We start from the raw sequence: 19451 nt of genomic DNA on the forward strand, positions 1-19451 counted from the left end.
GAAAAGGAAAAAAAAAAAAAAAAAAAAGGTAATTGCTTTTGAATATTTAAAAGGTAATTACAAGCAAGTAAGACTTCTGGTTAAGCAATTAAGTGAAGTGTATTAAATATTTGGGGAAGTCTAATAAGGGAAAGACATAATTCTGACAAATCTCGTGGTCACTAATCTCGTTATACACTGACAGTCTCCATTTGTAGCATCTTACTCATGACCACCCACCTTCAAGCCTGGTCTCCCAGGATGGCCTGGAGCACCCTAAATCAAGGGCAAAAAGGCACAAATCAAGTATCAGTCACAGAAATCACAACGGGTCCACGTTGGGTTGTCTCGAGATCCTCTTTAGGAAACCCTGAACTTTAAAACATGCTGCTGGTCTCCCCCTCCTGGCTGTTTCCTCCCATGGCTTGTTTCCCTGGAGGACCTTTGCTTCAAGGCTTCAAGACAAACTCACATTTGGTGGGGGGGTGGTCGGGAGGGGGCATATGCAGATTCATCAAGTGGTAACTTCTCAAACAACCCACCTGTGCCTACCCACCCCGAGGTTTCAATTTGCTTCTTTTTTTTGGGGGGGAGGGGCTTTTGCTTAATTTAAACATACAGGCTGGGTTTTCGAAGGGCCAGAATGAGCAGTGCTGTACTTACTGGTAACCCAGGCTCTCCTGGATGTCCCATTGGGCCCGCTGGACCTCTTGCACCCCTAGATCCCTAAACACGAGAACAATCAGTGCATTAGTTACTCAAATTCAAAATCATGGGTCACAGCAAGAGCTGTGTGTAATCCAAGGTGGATTAAAAACCTCCAAAGAAATCACAGTCCCGGACACATCTGCCCTATAGCAGGAGCATCTTCACAGCAGCTGACATGCCATTAAAAGGGCGCAGAGTGGGGTGCCTGGGGGGCTCAGTCGGTTAAGTGTCGGACTTTGGCTCAGGTCATGATCTCGTGGCTTGTGAACTCGAGCCCCGCATCAGGCTCTGTGCTGATAGCTCGGAGCCTGGAGCCTGGAGCCTGCTTCGGATTCTGTGTCTCCCTCTCTCTCTGCCCCTCCCCTGCTCACGCTCTGTCTCTATCTCTGTCTCTGTCTCTCTCTCTCTCTATCCCAAAAAGAAATAAACGTTAAAAAAAAAAAGGGCACAGAGCTACATGACAGCAATAGTCTGGCAGGTGTGACCAACTCTTACATTTAGGATTAAATTAAGACCCAGAGATCAATCTACTTGTTTATAAATAAATCTTGCAATAGCAAAGGTAAAGAACAAAGAAAACTTATTACCAGCTACTCCTAAATTCTATATATGTTATAAAACTGATATATGTCAAGATGCTTTTTAAAACATTCATATTAGCTAATAACAATGAATATTACACTATGACTGTATTTATACTCTTTAATATATTTTTAAGACATAGCCTATCAGATCAATGTGAATAGAAATGCCCCTGATTCAAGATTAAGGTGATTCAGTCACAATTTTCTGCACCATGTATGTGATAGCATAATTCCACACAAATTCACAAGGAAGGGTTACAGCTGTGCATTCCTAGAAGTGTGGGGAGAGGCTCTATTCTCCCACCAACTCTGCCCATGTCAAATTATTTGCGAGCATGCAAGAAATCCCTGTCTCCAGGGAGGATGAACTGGTATTTATTTTAACGGCAACATGAAGGTATCTCATTGATTACGTCGAACTGAGCCTGAAGGGTTATGAGGAAAGTAATGTGAGAAAGCAAGTCCGTCTACAGCCAAAAGTTGCCAAGCAAAATAAGAGGTTAATCCTTCGGAGGCATAATTGCTGTCAATCTTAATCTTGTGAACACTGATTGATTAACTGCAAAAAACTAATACAATCATTGATTTACAACTTCAGGAAGATAGGGGCGCCTGGGTGGCTCGGTTAAGTGTCTGACTTCAGCTCAGGTCATGATCTCACGATCCGTGAGTTCAAGCCCCACATCGGGCTCTGTGCTGACAGCTCGGACCCTGGAGCCCGTTTCGGATTCTGTGTCTCCTTCTCTCTCTGCCCCTCCCCTGCTCATGCTCTGTCTCTCTCTGTCTCAAAAATAAATAAAAACATTTTGAAAAATTAAAAAAAAAAACAACTTCAGGAAGATAAAGATGGGGCAAAAAATTAAATGCGATACACAGTTACTGATTCAGCAGGCAGAATGGTATAAAGCAAAGTCGTTTCCACCAACATGTATTATTTGGGTAGTCTAGAGGGACATGTACCTTCCCAAATATTAAGTGAGTGTATGCCCCTGAGTAAGGCCAAATGACCACTAAAAAACAGAAGACGAAGGTAAGCAGCAGCTTGTGGAGACTCCAGGACCGTTAGTTCATGGGCCTGGGACCTGCATGGTCACACAGGGGCACATGCCTGATATAACACTCTGCTGTCACCACCATGAAATTCTTAATAATTTTTGAACAGGGGATCTAAGCTCTCATTTTGCCCGCTGGGTTCTGCAAATTTTGCAACCGGCCCTGCTAGGATACAAACAGTGTGGGAAGCAATAGAAGCAAACAGCCTGCTGGGGAGACTTACCGGCAAGCCAGGAGGTCCTGGGTCCCCTCTGTCACCCTGCAATAGTAACGATGCATTGCTTTAGAAGAGAGGCACCATTTTCCCCAAACACATGTGATGTAAAGGGAGGAGAACACACAGGAATTATTTGGACTTTCTCTGCAGCCTGTTCAATTTTTCGGCGTTGACAAGACAACCGTGGAGGGCTCCACCCAGAGAGCTTTCTGTGTCCATTCCCAGGCCTGGAATCGTGCTTCGATTCAGCCAAAACCAGACAAAGACTACTGGAGTCATGATGACACAGAGTCAAGATGAGATTTTCATCTTTCCATTTACAATCTTAACTCTCAACTCAATGGTCCCATTTCATCACAGTTTAACAGTCTCTGGTCTAACTGCCAGAACTTGTCTCTTATAATGGACACCCTATTCCTTTTTATCACCCTATAGGGATGGAAAGGGAATTCATGTGGAAATTCTCTCACACCTGCCTCTTGGTGGATCAACAGCTTAGTGGCTCTGCCCTGAGACTACACACTTTAAAAATGCAAAGAGTATATTTTATTGAATATAGCTTTTTTAATGCAAAATATATTATAAAGTATACATAAGATAACAGTTAACATTTTGGCCAATTTTAAAGGTACAGTTCTGTGGCATTAAGTATATTCACACTGTTGTGTAATCGTCTCTAGAACTTTTCATCTTGCCCGATGGAAACTGTAGCCGTTCAATACATTCCCCTCCCCCGGCTCCTGGAAGGCACCATTCATTCTACTCTTGGTCTCTGTGAATCTGACTACTCTAGGAACCTCATTATAAGTGGAACCATACATTGTTTGTCCTTTTATGACTGGCTTATTTCACTTAGCCTAATGACCTCAGGGTTCATTCCCCCTTGTAGCATGTGTCAGAATTCCTGTCCTTTTTAAGGCTGAATAATACTGCATTGTATGTAGAGATCACATTCCGTTTATCCATTCATCCAACGATGGGCCATTGGATTGCTTCCACCTTTTGGCTGTCATGAGTAATGCTGCTAGGGTGGGTGTACAAGTATCTGTTTGAGTCCCTGCTTTCATTTCGTTTGGGTATATACCTGGAAATGCAATTGCTGGATCATAAGGTAATTCTACATTTCAATTTTTTGAGGAGCCCTCGTACTATTTTCCAGAGCAGCTACACATTTTCCATTCCCACCAGCCATACAGAAGAGTTCCACTTCTCCCCATAATTGTCAACACTTAAGATTTTCTGGGTTTTTTTAATGTTTTATTTATTTTCAAGAGTGAGAGAAGGATGGGGGGAAGGGGGAGGACAGAGGATCCAAAGCAGGCTCTGCATTGACAGCAGAGAGCCCGATGTGGGGGTTGAACTCATGAACCATGAGCTCATGACCAAAGCCGAGGTTGGATGCTTCATCAACTGAGCCACCCAGGCACTTCAGGGTTTCTTTTTGTTTTTGTTCTTATTTTTTAAATAACCATCCAAATGGCTGTGAAGTGGCTATGGGCTCTTAAAAGTATTGTTTTGGGGCGCCTCGGTGGCTCAGTCGGTTAAGCGTCTGACTTCAGCTTAGGTCATGACCTCATAGTTCGTGGGTTCCAGCCCCGCGTCGCGGTCTGTGCTGACAGCGCAGAGCCTGGAGCCTGCTTTGGATTCTGTGTCTCCCTCTGTCTCTCTCTGCCCTTCCCCTGCTCTCTCTCTCTCTCTCTGTTAATAAATAAACATTAATGTTTATAAATAAACATTAAAAATGTTTATAAATTTATAAACATTGCATTAGAATGTTTATAAATTTATAAACATTAAAAATGTTTATAAATAAACATTAAAAAATTTTTTTAATTATTACAATAGATCATCAGTGCTGAGAAGACAGCAGGGCAGACAGTAATTTCATTTACCTTCACAAAGAAAAAGAAAATGAGGCTCAGAGAGTTTGAGGGGTTGCTCAAGATCACAGTGGTAGGAAAGGATCAGTTTATTCCTTCCTGGTGCCTAGAGTGACCCTCCTCTTGCTGCTAAGTTTCTTAACATATCATTTAAGCTATAAACAAAAGCATAGTTGTTGCCGTGTATAGGCTCAGAGGCTACAAACGAATAATGTGACCTCACTAAAGGAATCAGCATTCAGGTGTTGCCCATCCTGGGTGGCATGAAACTCAGGGTCTAATAGAAGAAATTTAAGTTTTACCTAAATGTCGTAGAATATTCTGAAGAGAAATGACCATGTCTTGGAAATGAACTGTATTTTCCTTCTTGACTTGTATCTACTGATCTGCTTAACTCATGCATGGTACTCATATTAGAGATATAGATGGTCATTCAAGAGTTTATTTCTGGAAGTTTGTATATCATTGTGTATGGAAACACAAAAGCATTTAATTTACCAAGGATAGTGCTGTAAAGTTTCCATAATTTTCAAGTTCAAGAGCAGTGATTCCTTTTATACCAGATAGCAGGTATTAACATTACAATATTTTCACTACAAATATATCAGTGCTTCTCAACTAGGGTGACCTTTCCTCCCAGGGCGCACTTGGTAATATCTGGAGATATTATTTAGTTGGAGGGATGCTACTGGCATCTAATGGGTAGAGGCCAGACATGCCATTCAGCATCTTGGAATGCACGCAGTCAACACCCACAAGGAATGGTTATGTGGCCCCAGATGCCAGCAGTGTTAAGATTGAGAAACCCGGAAATAAGTGTCTCTGCTGCACTTTGCAAGAACGATTGGCAGGTACTGGAATTTTACAGCCTGAGCAATTAAAGCTAAGTGTCTTCACACAAGAAGTATGATGCCATCTACAGAGTCAGGGTAATGATTAAAAACAGTGTGCTTGGGGACATTTCAAAAGAGATATGTCCATGTGTTTCCTGGATGGGTTTACTTAGCGGAAAAATAGTATTTTAAACTCACTATGATCATAAAACTTACCGGAATTCCTTTAATGGCACCTAAAATGAACACAGAATTTCCTTTTTCTCCATTTTCCCCAGGAAGGCCCTGAAAATAAAATATTCACTTAGGAGGGGGAAAAATCATATTACCATTGTAGTATTTTCTTTTGTTATGAAATATTACTCACCAGTAAAATACCATTATGGTCATGTTTCACTAGAGGACATTTCTTCATTATTGCTATCATCCTAAGGTTCTCATACATATTTATTCAAAATTCAGTTAAGATCTATTAAAGAATCTCCAAAGAGAGTATCTATTAATATATTTATATTATACATATATCTTATAAATATATAATATATATAGGCTACATATTATATAATAATATACATAGCCATTTACTAATTATTCAGCAGGAAAATTTCATTTTCCCTCAGACATAATAATGCAAATATATACTTCTTACAAGTAAACAATTTTGCAACTGTCAGTTAATAATTTAGGCCCTAGAAATAGTTTCTTAACAACTGATTTTATCCATTTTAGTTGTCATATTCAAAACAGGGCCTCTGTAACTTTGTAAGATTAACTTTTAAAAACAGAACATCTTCCTTTTAGAAAGTTTCTGTAGGTAGCTGCAAGTTTATGTAGAGTATTTTTAAAAAGTGAATGAAAAAATTCAATGTATTCTCTTTTCCCAAAGTTTTCCTACTGGATATTTTGATATATCTTAATTTGGTAACCACATAAGAATTATATCATTTATCAAGCTCCTACGAAGGACGTGCAGATTTCAAAGTTAATCCCTCCTAGAAAAGTCCTGACCTCGCTTCCAGTGGGAGAAACTTCAGGCTTTTGCCGTAAGTTACAGCAACGGTCTTCCCTGAGCATCCGATTGGCCTATACAGACAGTCCCTGCTTCACACAGTTTCAACAGGCACAAATTTTAGCTCCACAGTTAAGTGCAACAGCACCAGTTCTCCAACGAAAGGGTTCAAATTTCAGTTACCACCTCATATTGACCGACTAACTGCACGTTGACCGAGTAGTAGCAAATTGCAGCTACCTCATTGGTCCATAGGTAGCTATAAGTAACAGGTGCGAATCATGATCCCTGGTCCCATCGTCCCTTTCAGTCTGTCAGTGATTGGTCACTGTGCACCTGTTAGCATGCACGGGCGTGTGCTCTTGTGCACACACGCACACACACCAGCCAAGTGTGTATTTGTGATGCCTCCTTATCTTCCAGTGATGAACCCAAATGACATTTCACGACAACAGACCCCACTGGAAGAGGCCGTTGGCCATCAAAGATGAAAGCGAAGTGAGCAAATGAAAAATGATAAAGCCGCAGAGAAATCCCGACAGAACGTAAGTAGAGGTAGAGAAGAAACAACTGAACGATCGTGGGAATGTGGACACTCTTGAGCCAGAGGGACTCCGTGAAGACACAGGGATCAACACTAAAAAGGGAAATGGCTGAGACAAAAAGGTTGAAGATTTCCCGAGGAAATGGCACAGGCAGAAGACCCTAGTGGTGACGGGACTCTTCAATACAGTTCACAGCACCAGAAGCCGATCCAGATGCAGGAGAGAGTAGGACAACTCACCAAAGCACAGAAAATGTATTCACTTTATATCACAGGTTACATAAGGAGAGGAAGGCACCGTTCAAAATACTCTTGGTAGCTTTTACAAAGAACTGAAACACTTCCATTTTCAATGTGTACATTTTAAATGACAATATACTAAATCAGTATTTGTTTTTTAAAATTTTCCTTGTGTACTCGTAACTAACATTAAGAGAGTTTTTAGTATCTTAACAAGACATATTGAAAGCCAGAGAACAACTGTCATTTTTCCCCCTTGGATGTTAAGGTTGCTTTATGTGGTGTCAGCGTGCACAGCCATTCTTAACATCTCACACCACTGGGCCAAGTGAGGACGGACTACAAATGAAATGGGTCAAAGGTAAGAAAGTTGCTTTGCAAAACCACTATTACAACATGCTCTGTACTGTGGTCACTACGCATGCTCTGTGAAAGCCAAAATCAAAAATTCCTCTTCTGAACATTCATGGACACTCAGCAGAATGGGGTTTGACCCATCTGAAGATCTTAAGAAACATGCATTCACAAGACTGAACTTACGCCTTTGAAAACAAAGGGTGATTGAGAAGCGTAACTATGGAAGACGGTTGTTGTTCTCACTTGGCACTAAAGAAGGATGTGAATATGGAAATTGTTTATGAGTTCTGTATTCTACTCAGTTCCCCTAGAATTGGGAGGAAATGGAAAACTCGTGAACAGAAAGCAGGATGACTACAGTGGTGATAAGAAAACTTTTAAGAAGGAATCTTGGGAAATGGTATTTATAGGGAAGTGGAAATGCTGAAAAAGTCACAGAAAATCAGTTTTGAAAGGGCAAATCATCTCCTACCTTTATGTGAGAAGAAGGAAAAGAGAGAGAAAGAGAATATCAGGGGGATAAGAGGAAAGAGCAGTGCTTGCTAAAGTTATGTTTAAATAAAAGTCCAAATTTTAAAAATAAAAAAAGAATACCTAAAAGCAGTAAAGTTCCCTCAAGTGCTGGATATTGTCAACTGTTTCTGAACATCCATTCCAAACACCTTCCATTTATCTTATCGCGTTATAGGGATGAGAAAGCTAAAACTACATTTCCCAGACCGCTTTGCAGCCAGATGTGACTTAGAGTCCATCCAGGCAATGTACTTATGAGATATGAAAGGCAGAAGTGAGGAAGACATCCTCTTCCTGGAACTGTCGTTACTGCCAAGCGGGAAAGGTTAGAAGCTTGAGTGTTTGTTTGCTGGTGTCTCGACATGGGGTGGGAGGCAGTGGTTATGTCCAGGAGCAGCCTCCTGACTCATGGATCTCAGCTAAGTGTGAGCCCTTGAAATCATAGTCTTGCAGTGGCCCCTGCGTTCCACTCCTCCAGTCTTTCCAATACATGCCAAATTCCCTATATTGAATTCCTTCCTATTGGAAATACCTAGAGGGTTTATGAATCTGCAGCGGACCCTGAAGGATAAACAATACAAGTTTTGCTAACTGACCTCCCTGCTCCTTCCCTTACTATCCATTCTCTGTCCAGCAGCCTGCAGCATCTTAACGGAACATCAATCAGCTCATACTGCTTCCTTCCTTATAATCCTCCAGTGCCTTCCCGTGGCATGGAAAAGAAAATCCAGCCTCCCCCCACAGTCTTCTAGGCCCAAGAGCTCTACGTCCTGCACACCTCTCCATGCTCATCCTCCATTAACCCCCATCTGTTCGCCATGCTCCGGGCACACTTGTACTAATTCTGTTTCTTGAGCACATCAAGCATGTGCCCACTGTAGAGCCCTTCACTTAAGATTCCCTTTAGGATGAGCTGTGGGAGGTCTTACTGGGGGGCCTCTTGGGCCAGGAACTCCTCTTTCTCCTGGAAGCCCTGGATCACCTCTCGAGCCATTGTACCCATGCATGCCAGGCTTGCCTCTGGATCCAGGAGGCCCCGGGTGCCCCTGTAAAAAACAAGATTGTAAGTGAAGTGTTTCTGCAAGAATACTGCAACACAAAGTTTACACAATGTGGGTACCCAAATTAAGGCATTTGTGACTCACGTGTTATTTAATTTGTAAAAACTTCCTTCCCACCCACAAGTACTGTGTAGCAGAGTAAAAATATATAGATACATTTTAATACAGCCCAGTTGAAATTAATTTAGTTTAGAATATTCTAAGAAATTTAGGAGAGCACCTTCCTTAAAATCTTTGCAAATACTCTCTAATGGATTATAAAGCTTCTGAAATAACTCTTCCTTCTTTCATTTCATTTCCATATTAGAAATGAGAGTTTTAAGCCCACTTCTACTGTCAAAACTAACCAGCAAGTAAAAACTCGCATTGTGAGTATACATTTATTTCCAGAATATGGCAGGTATATATAGCTTATATTGTGGAATGTTTTTCTCAAATCTGATTGAAAACCTTACTTTTCAAGTAAAGTCTTTTAGTCCCAAAGTTATTACACAAAACTGGAATGTAAGCGCCTTTCCTTGTACTATCAAAAGAAAATAAAGAAGAGTTTGCCATATAAATATATGTGATTTTAAGGTTTTGATGAGCTCTTTTTTTAAAAAAAAAAAAAAAAAGGAGAAAATTTAGGGATACGTACAGGTATGCCATCCAAACCTGGAAATCCAGGAACACCAGTTGGACCCTAAAATCCCAGAAAACAAAACAAAGATATAAGAGGTATCAAAGCATTAGATTAACATATGGATTTACTTGAAAACATAAATAATGACATAATTTTTTAAAAGACTCTTAGCAGTCATTGTCACTTATTTTTTTGCATTAATGAATTTAAATGCCAACAATTAAAAAAACAACCTTTTGTACTTTTCTTTTTGTACTTAGGAAGCCAACTTAGCACCATCAATTCAAAGAAAATGTTCAATACCCTATAAGCCGGAAATTCAACTTCCCGGAGTCTGTCTATCCTAGAGAAATAAACTATTAAATGCAAGTGCAGGTGATTTACAGGATTGTTTCTGCACGCTAGCATGACACAAAGTTGGGACAGGACCTCAAATTTACATCAATTGGGAATAAACCATAGTTTTATCTATATTAAGACATACTGTGCAGTATTTTTAAGAAAATAAGTTTGATCTACACAAATTGATAAGGAATGACCTGTAAGCCATATGGCTGAGTACAAAAAAGAAAAGCTTAGCACAACAAATATGTCATTTACGTTTTTAAAAAGCCATGAAAGAATACAACCCTTCATTGGGTGCACTCGGGTATTTAAGTGCATAGAGAAGTCTAGAAAGGCATGCTCCTCTGGAAAGGAGTCAGGGAATGAGGGCTGATTATGGAAGAGGAGTTCAAACTTAATTTATTATAAGGTGCTAGTAGACAGTACTTGTGATTATAAAAAACCTGGCACAGTAGTGCCAGTAAGCGGTTAGTAAGAGTCCCTCACTTAAGAGAAGGCTTACCTTATCACCTTTGTCACCGGCTGCTCCAGGAGGGCCGCTGTCACCTCTCATCCCTTTCTCTCCTGGAATTCCAATGGGTCCTGGCAGTCCCAGGGGTCCAATAGGACCCTGTGGCCCTGGGAGTCCTGGTTGACCCTAAGAAGGAAGGTTTAAAAGGCAGAGGGATGGCTGATTTTTAAGTAGCATTTTCCAACACAAACGCATGTTCACGTGAGCTAACAGAAGACTGGAATATTAGAGTTTGAGCAAATTCTAACAATAAAAGCACAAATGATCAATTAATTACAAAAATAAGAAAGAGGAACATTGCCTTTTTCTATCTGAATTTAAGCCATACAATACATTTTAATTATTCCATGTGTACACACACACACACACACACATACACAAACTAATCATAGTTCTTGTACTATTTTTACTCTGTCAGTGACAGTTATAAATCTTGAGCTTTTTAGCAAAGCAAGCAACTTGCAAAACAAAGCAAGAAAAGAAATCAAAGTCTCATTACCATTGTGTTAGTGGCACAAATTAAGAGCGGAGAAATCTGCCAGATCTTTTTAAAAATTTCATAGGGTGAATGATTGTTCTGCCCCTTTAGTGAAAAACCTTTCTTCTTTTAGCCTCTTTTACCTAATATCTATTCTTAATTTGGAAGGAGGCTGTCCACGTCAACTTATATTTACACAATCTGACTTTCCATGAATGAAAAGGTCGCCTCTTATTTTAGGTGAAGATGTTTCGTGAGCTCAGCTCTTCCCCCTGAACCACAGTGGGAACATTTCCAGTACAAAGATGAGAAACCTTCTCCACTGTTGCCTGTCCCCCATTGCATTTAGATGACCTGATGTACCAAATGGACACTGAGTCACCGCCCACTAGAAGCAGTTGTGAGGCTCACGGCTCTTTGAGCTGGAGTAGGAAGACTGACCTTGGAGGACCGCACGCACTGCCCCCCACCCCCATGATATTGCTCCCTTCTCTGTCCCAGGCCCCCTTGTCTCTCTCCATAGTCCCTACACCCATGGTTCTCCCTAGGACTGAAATTGTAAATATCATGGGTTCGAATAGCTCCACTTCTATGTCTCAGCACAGACTTTTCTAACGTTAACTTCCAGATGGACGAGCATATCCAGATGCCTCCTTGACACCTTCTTGGATATAATGGTACCTCCGGCTTAAAAGAACAAAAAAGTCTGGAATGGAATTCTTGCCTTTCCCCCAAAATGCAATCCTCTTTCAACCTTCCCCAATTACCTTATTAAATCCCAGCCAGAATCCTGGAGTCATCCTTGACAGTCTTCTTTCTGTCACACCTACACTGAATCTATGATTAACGGTTACCATTTCACTTCCAAAACAGATCTGGAACTCACTTCTTCACAGTCCCCCTGTCTGCCACCAGAGAGCTCCTAATTTGCTCTCTTGCTTCCTCTTCCCTTCCCCCATGCCTCTCTCCACGGCACAACCAGAGTGACACGGAAACAGAAATCAGACCATGGCACTGCCCCACTTTTTAAAAACCTTCCTTGCCTTCCCACTGCCTGTAAAGTAAACCTTGGACTCCCTCCAGACTTTCTAGGGTATGGCCCTAATTACCTGACACCCCACACTCATGACTTCCCAGCCAGCCCTGCGGCTCTTCCTTGGCTTGGCTTTCCCTCTGGACTGCTCCTTCTCTACATTTCCACAGGACTTGGATCTCCCCTAAACTACCACCTCCTTAGCAGCCTTCCTTGACCCCCTAGCCCTCCCCCGCACCTAGCCCAGTCGAGGAGGATCTCCAGTCCACTGCCGCCCTCATTAGCCTGTCCATTTCATTCTTGGCCTCTTAGCATTTCATATTTTTCAACTCTTTGCCCATCCATTTATTGTTCACCTTTCCAGTTAGACATTAACGCTATGAGGGCAGGGATATTTGCTCACCAGTTAAATCTCCCATCCACCATCTACCACAGCCTTTGGCTTAGGAAATCCCTTCACCAAGCTCCCAGCCTGACCACCCAGCCGCTTTGGACACATTCTACCTGGGCCCTGTACGGTTAGGAAAGTGACCTTTGGACTCTGAACAAGGCAATTCTATCAACTACATCTTTATGACATATAAAATGATTTTCTATATGCAAACTTATTTACTTTTTATAAAATAGCCAATGTACAAGAACAGTGAGGCTATTTGAACTTAAGAATCTGAAATCAGAATTTCTAAGTGACACTTCTAGCCTCATCATTCAATCTCTGTCTATAATTTGATGTGGGCAGAGAATATCTTAGATTCATATTTTTTTAATTTTTATTACTTATTTTGAGAGAGAGAGAGTGCAAGTAGGGGAGGGACAGAGAAGGGGGTGGGGGGAGAGAGAATCCCAAGCAGGCTCCTCACTGTCAGTGCAGAGCCCGACATGGGGCTTGAACTCATCGAACTCATGAACCATGAGATCACGACCTGAGCCAAAGTCAGACACTTAATCGACTGAGCCACCCAGGCACCGCATTTTTTTTTTTTTTTATTGGTGCAGAAAGGTGATTTTATTAAAGCACGGGACAGAACCCGTGACAGGAAGAGCGGCCCATGTGGTTTTTTAAAAAACTGACTTTACAATCTGAAGACAATACCCTTACATTAGGTAAAAAGAAGCTTTATAATGAGAAGTTTACAACAAGGTTTTCACTGATGCAAGATGATCCGCCTGTACGACACCACGCATTGTGGTGCCCAAGGCGTTCAGCCATGTTGTCTAACATTTTAGAGCCCATGCTGTATTTTATTAGTTTGAAAACACTCTCAGTATTCACTTAAGTCAGGATTTTCACCTGCAATTTCTTGTGCTTCTTCAAATTTTTCCACAGACTTAAGGAAAATCATGTTGTAGCCCCTTGCCCCACCAAACATGCTCATGCATTCAATGAGCAAGAAAGTCTTGACATGCAGAGAGAAAAGCTGAATGGATTTCAGGAGATATCTGCTCAGATCAGATCTCAAACCTCTGGACAATTCTGAATTATTGCTGCTGAACTCCAAGTGTGCGTAGGGCCACATACAAGAATATAGGACTCCCCCTCGGATGTGTGGGGACCAGGAGAAAATATATTTTAGAGAGCCTCATCTATTTAAAAATTGAGTCACCTGGGGCACCTGGGTGGCTCAGTCGGTTAAGCGGCCGACTTTGGCTCAGGTCATGATCTCGCGGTTCGTGAGTTCGAGCCCCGCGTTGGGCTCTGTGCTGACAGCTCAGAGCCTGGAGCCTGTTTCAGATTCTGTGTCTCCCTCTCTCTGACCCTCCCCCATTCATGCTCTGTCTCTGTCTCAAAAATAAATAAACGTTAAAAAAAAAAATTAAAAAAAAAAATTGAGTCACCTGAAATCTGTGTCAGCACTATTCTGCTGACCCTGCGATCCCATGAACAGAATCCCACAAGCTGGCAAGGCTGGACCAGGGTCCAGCCATGTGGTCCCAGACCAGCCCATAAGCATGAACCCCTGAGCTCCTCGTGAGGTAAGCCCCACGGGGGATAAAGGATCCAAGCGCACCCTGTTGAACAACTTTCGAGGCCCAAGATGGAGCCCCTCCCCCTGCCCGGGTTCCACGTCCGCAAAAGGAAGCAGATAACTTTTGGGTCCCTGTAAATGCTCATGTGGACCAGACACCCACTACCTCAGTCAGCCAATCCCCACACCCCAAGCCAACTCCAGGGTCTCTACTTACTTCCCTGCTTTCTATTCTTTTTCCATTGTTCTTCCTTTTCCTTATTCTTCATCCCATAAAAGCTTCCTGTCTTCTGCCCCATTTTGCAGTTCTCTGGATCCTTGGGAAGGAAGACTGCCCGCTTCATGAAGTGTTAAATAAAGTTTGTTTCTATCACCTAAACTGGCGTCTTTAAATTTTTTTTTTTCAACGTTTATTTATTTTTGGGACAGAGAGAGACAGAGCATGAACGGGGGAGGGGCAGAGAGAGAGGGAGACACAGAATCGGAAACAGGCTCCAGGCTCTGAGCCATCAGCCCAGAGCCCGACGCGGGGCTCGAACTCACAGACCGCGAGATCGTGACCTGGCCGAAGTCGGACGCCCAACCGACTGCGCCACCCAGGCGCCCCTAAACTGGCTTCTTTAATCATTTTTAACAACCTCAAAGGAAGAAACACACTGTGGGACCCAGCCAGTCCTGGTCTACACATGGGGTACCACCTTGGACAATGCTGCTGGCCTTGGCCAGGCCCAGACACAGGACCGATGGGAGAGGTCTTGGAGGCAGGAGCCCCGGGTGCCCTGATCTAAAGACAATAATGCCAGAATATTCACAACAATATTATTCACAATAGTAAGAAAACCTGGAAGTCCTATAAAAATCCGCCCATCTGAGATCGATAGAATAGACTTTGGTACCTTCAAAAAAGGAACATTATGCAGCCTGTCTTGGCCTGGGTGCTTCAGAATCAAAGCATAGGGCAAGAAGTCAATGCAAACCAAACCGTTTGTTTGAGATTTGAAGGAGATTGGGTAAGGAAGCAGGGACGTGACACAGAGAAGGGACGACGGGAAGACAGGGTGTGGAATCAAGCCAGTCATTGAGACAGTTAGGGACCATCGGAACAAGTCCCAGGTGAAAACCATGCACCTGGGGTGCTTTCTGTTAGTTGTTATTTATTTATGTATTTATGTATTTATTGTTTTTATTTATTTTTTAAGTTTTTACTTATTTATTTATTTAATTTATTTAAGAAAGCACCAGTGGGTGAGGGGCAGAGAGAAAAACCCGTGCAGAGCCCAATACAGGGCCCGAACTCACAAGCCCTGAGATCATGACCTGAGCGGAAGTAGGAAGCTTAACCGACTGAGCCATCCCGGTGCTCCAGTTAGCAGTTACTGGTAAACCACTTCTCTTACCGAGCAGAACCAGGACGCAGCCCTGCACCCAACCCGGATTTACAACAGAGACTCCGCGAACCTGAAGACTCTGCTCCAAAAGCACTGAGCGGCCTGAGTTGCCTGCCAATAGCGAGCAATCAGGATGAGCTCCTTCCAACCAATCAGAATGAAGCCCTTCCAACCAATCAGGGCGAGGCACTCCCCCCCCCCCCATTAGCATCCTGGAGTGGGAACCCGAGCCAGAACTTTCTCCCTGCAGGCAGGGCCTTCTCTTTGCTCGTAGAGGCCGGCCCAGCCAGTCTCTGTTGGTGCTTTGTGTCCCTTTCACTCAAGCTGCAGCCCCAAGAGAGCCTTGGCTGTGCCTTTGGTTTTGGGGTCCAGCCTCGCTTCTACTGTTGGGCCCAACAACCCGACTCCGGTAACATAACCAGTGGGTCACGAGCTCTCCCCAGAGCTGGCACTCCCAGAGTCAGGGTAGAGCTCACACCTCAGAGCGACCCCACTCAAGAGGGAGGAAGCTGCGGTGTTCACCTCCTCGCTGGGGGACCACGGTGCCGGGTGCCTGCTGCCAGGCGGGTACCTGGGGCTCTGCCAGAGCTCGCAACGAAGGCAGAGACCGGCGGCTAGAACAGGCCCGTGGGGAACGTGTAAGGCCTGCACATTAAAGACAGCGAGCAGGGCTTTGTGAGCAGACACAGATCATCCTCATGATGCTCCTGAGGAAGACACAGTGACTGAACATCCAGGCTCTGCAGTCAGCCTCCTGTGTTGTAAGCCCAGGCCCACACTAGCTGTGTGACCTAGGGCACATTTCTTAGCCTCTCTGTTCCTCAGCTTCTTTATCCGTCAATGGCCAGTGGACATAAGAATACTGCACGGCAAGTGTTTATAGCATCGTGCCTGGAACCATAATGCAAACTATTGTGATTACTCTTATTATACACAGTTCATTGTTCAAAGGGGGAAAAACAAGCTGTATGTCATATGATCCCACCTGTAGAGAAACAAACGGGCATTTTCTCGAAATATATGTTTATAAAGGAACATTTCTTGAAGGATATACAAAATAGCATTCTGTCATGTCTCAGCAGGGAAAATGCAAGCCAGGGCAATATGTTCTTTACCAACAGCGAATGTGACCTTTATAATAAAGATGAGTTACCATTTCTCTTTCATCATTAAGTCACGGACTCAACAAACATTATCAACAACCTTTACCATCTGCCTAACCTTAACAAATCAAAATCCTACTTAATTTGAACTTTCCCTTCTCTTCATGCTTTTTCATCATCATAACAACTATTTATTGAGTATCCGTAAAAATACTAATAAGGCTTAGGATTTTCAAGGAAGCTTGAATGTATAAATATGTGTTATTAAAAAGACAACAGTATAAAATGTAATTATATAGGCACAAATCATTTGGGGGTATTTTGTGGGCATATCAATTTAAATATTGCACAAATTGTAAACAACAATCTAAAAGATAAACAATGACTTCAGCTACCTCTTTCCCTTTCTTTTTTTCTTTCTTTCTTTCTTCTTTCTTTCTTTTCTTTCACCTGTGTTAATTACTTTTACTTGGTAAGATTTCCTAAATATAAGACTCAGAAATTAACTGCCTTTTCATGAAGTTTGGGAATTATCTTTTCATCTGATAGGTAATTTACAGAAAACCTGCTAAATTATCTTTTGTGAATGCTGTACTTTACAATAATGTAACGTTTAGAAACAAAAAAAAAATGTATGTTTAAACATTAACTGAGAAAGAGACAGCCAATTAACTGCCTATAAATCTCTTTAATGTGCTTCATTCTGGACACGCAAGGCCGGATCCAGTGAGTTAATGGAACTTTGCGGAGAAAAAAAAAAGAAAGAGTAGAAGTGTTTCACATGGCCATAAGAATGATAAAACTCCATTCAGTACAGAAATGGGTCCTGATGTGAGAAGGTGTCATCCAAAATGCTTTTAAAATAAAACAAGGAATGGTTATTTACATTATTAAAACTCTGGACCCCATGCCCCCCCTCCACCCTCACCCATCTGTTACACTGATTTCCTCACCATTTCTGAATAAGCTCTGTTCTTTCACAGACTTGGTATCCTGTCTCAGAACCGTCCCTCCCACTCCCAAGGTCATCTTTTAGTACTCTCGTGGAAGGACTCCCCAACCTCCTGCCCTCCCCCAACCCGCCCTTCAGAACTAGATGCCTCTCGAGATGCTCCTATAATAGCATCCCTCCCCTGCTATAGTGACCATCTCTTTATCCCCCTAACCCCATACCTGCTAGACCATGAGCTTCTGGGGGGCACAGTCTATGTGCCCAAGACTTTGATGGTAGGAAAGGCAATAAATAATAAACTAATTTGAACAGTGATACAGTCAATGTTTCCACACTGAGGTGAGCAAAACACAACCCCACACCGTGAGCAATGGCCCTAAACACAGCAATGTTCACATCTTCTTGTTGAGATAGAACACGGGGTTTTGCTGTGCCTTCATTTCAACGGCAAAATAACCTCTACTTTGCAGGTGGAAAAGCTAGCATAAAATATTAAATGCCTACTTATTTACAGATGCTGGGGAAAGCTGTGGTTTGTTTTTATATGGAGTGCTGTGTTTTTTGTTCTCATATTAACAGGTAATTCCTTATAGAATAAATTTTTTAAAGAAATACACCAAACCTTGTATCACAGTATTAAACCTATCAGAAAGCTACTCATGAAATTTTTCCAAACCCCAATCTCTGAAACAGTCATTGCTAGTTCCTCCAATTTGAGTAAATTATTTATCCACAGCAACATATCCTTAAACTGTTTCATATAAAAGAAGGGGTCAGTTAAAAAAAAAAAAAACTATGTTTACAAGTAAATATTTGGGCTTACTTATTTATAAGGCTATAATGGAATTAACTTCAGGATCAACAGACTTAAATAACAAACCCATAAGAGACACTTCTATAACACTTCTATAACAAGAGATTCATTAAATAATCAAAAGAATTTGGCATCTTTAAAAAATTTTTTTAAAGAAATCTTTTCTTCCTAACTATGCACCCTCCAACCATGAACAATAACATGATATACAGTGGATTCAGGGTAGTAAAAAAAAAAAAAAAAAAAAGCCCAGTGGAATGAATGCCTTATTTTCAGATGTAGTTTTCCCTGATCTATCTACTGATCTTTCTTTTTCTTTCTTTCTTTCTTTCTTTCTTTCTTTCTTTCTTTCTTTCTTTCTTTTTTTCTTTCTTTTCTTTCTTTCTTTTTTCTTTCTTCTTTTCTCTTCCCTTTCCTTTCCTATCCCTTTCTTTCTTCCTTCCTTCCTACCTTCCTTCCTTCCCTCCTTCCTTCCTCCCCCCTGCCTGCTTTCCTTCCTTCCTTCCTCCCTTCCTTCCTTCCTTTCTTCTATGTACACAGAACTGCCTCTGTGTTTCACAACTTTCAGCCAGAGACCGTGAAATCAGAAAAGATGCACCAAATCCAGAAATGACAATCATCTTGCCAGCTGAGGAAACTCTGGCACGCTGTGTGATGCCACAAGCCATCCCCTTCTTCCTCCTCAAAGCCCAGGCTGACACCGTGTCATCAGACGTGCTATGTGTGCTCCGACTGAGGCCACAGAACAGTAGGCTCCCGGGCCAGCTGTACAAATAGAGGATGAAGGTGATCACAGTGGACAGTCACCCCACCCTCTGGAGCTGGGGCATTCCTTCAGCATTCTGTCACTTGTTAGTCATCTGTATCAGGCACGGCTCTTGAGCAGGGCTAAGATCAAATTACTTTTATTTCACAACTTGGTAGAACCGCACCAACAGACGGGAGAATATGTACACGGCCAATACCAAGATCTTCAACTCAGCCTTTTGGGCTGCCCCGGATGTGTTCGCTGCCAGGGACCAAACCCTTTAGGGAATGACAAAAAGCTAAGAAACCCTCTGTCATGTTAGCAGTATGAGAATTGGGAGATGTAAGTTCAGAGAGATGACTGCAAATACATATCCTGTCACATTTTCCCTGCGACAGCTTCCTGCTCCTGCCTAACCAGAAGGTCAATCAGTGCAAAGAAGTATAAATAAATGTTTGTTCCTTTCCTCCTTCATTAATGAATAAATGAACATGAAAGGTGCTTTTATTATA

At 42.2% G+C, this 19451-nt stretch overlaps 1 protein-coding gene across 9 annotated transcripts in view; it reads right to left on the bottom strand.

Moving 5' to 3' along the window:
- COL4A4 (collagen type IV alpha 4 chain) overlaps positions 1 to 19451 on the bottom strand; it is a 131927-nt gene that overhangs the window by 76990 nt on the left and 35486 nt on the right. For all 9 annotated transcript variants that reach the window (XM_045481511.1, XM_045481516.1, XM_045481515.1 and 6 more), the window contains 7 exons: positions 10448 to 10582; positions 9616 to 9660; positions 8847 to 8963; positions 5471 to 5539; positions 2548 to 2583; positions 643 to 705; positions 220 to 255 (listed from right to left, as the gene is read on the bottom strand). In XM_045481511.1, the coding sequence (XP_045337467.1) occupies positions 220 to 255; positions 643 to 705; positions 2548 to 2583; positions 5471 to 5539; positions 8847 to 8963; positions 9616 to 9660; positions 10448 to 10582 (501 nt within the window). The remainder of the gene's footprint in view (positions 1 to 219; positions 256 to 642; positions 706 to 2547; positions 2584 to 5470; positions 5540 to 8846; positions 8964 to 9615; positions 9661 to 10447; positions 10583 to 19451) is intronic.

This window comes from Leopardus geoffroyi, chromosome C1, assembly GCF_018350155.1.
Source record: "Leopardus geoffroyi isolate Oge1 chromosome C1, O.geoffroyi_Oge1_pat1.0, whole genome shotgun sequence".
NCBI lineage: Eukaryota > Metazoa > Chordata > Mammalia > Carnivora > Felidae > Leopardus > Leopardus geoffroyi.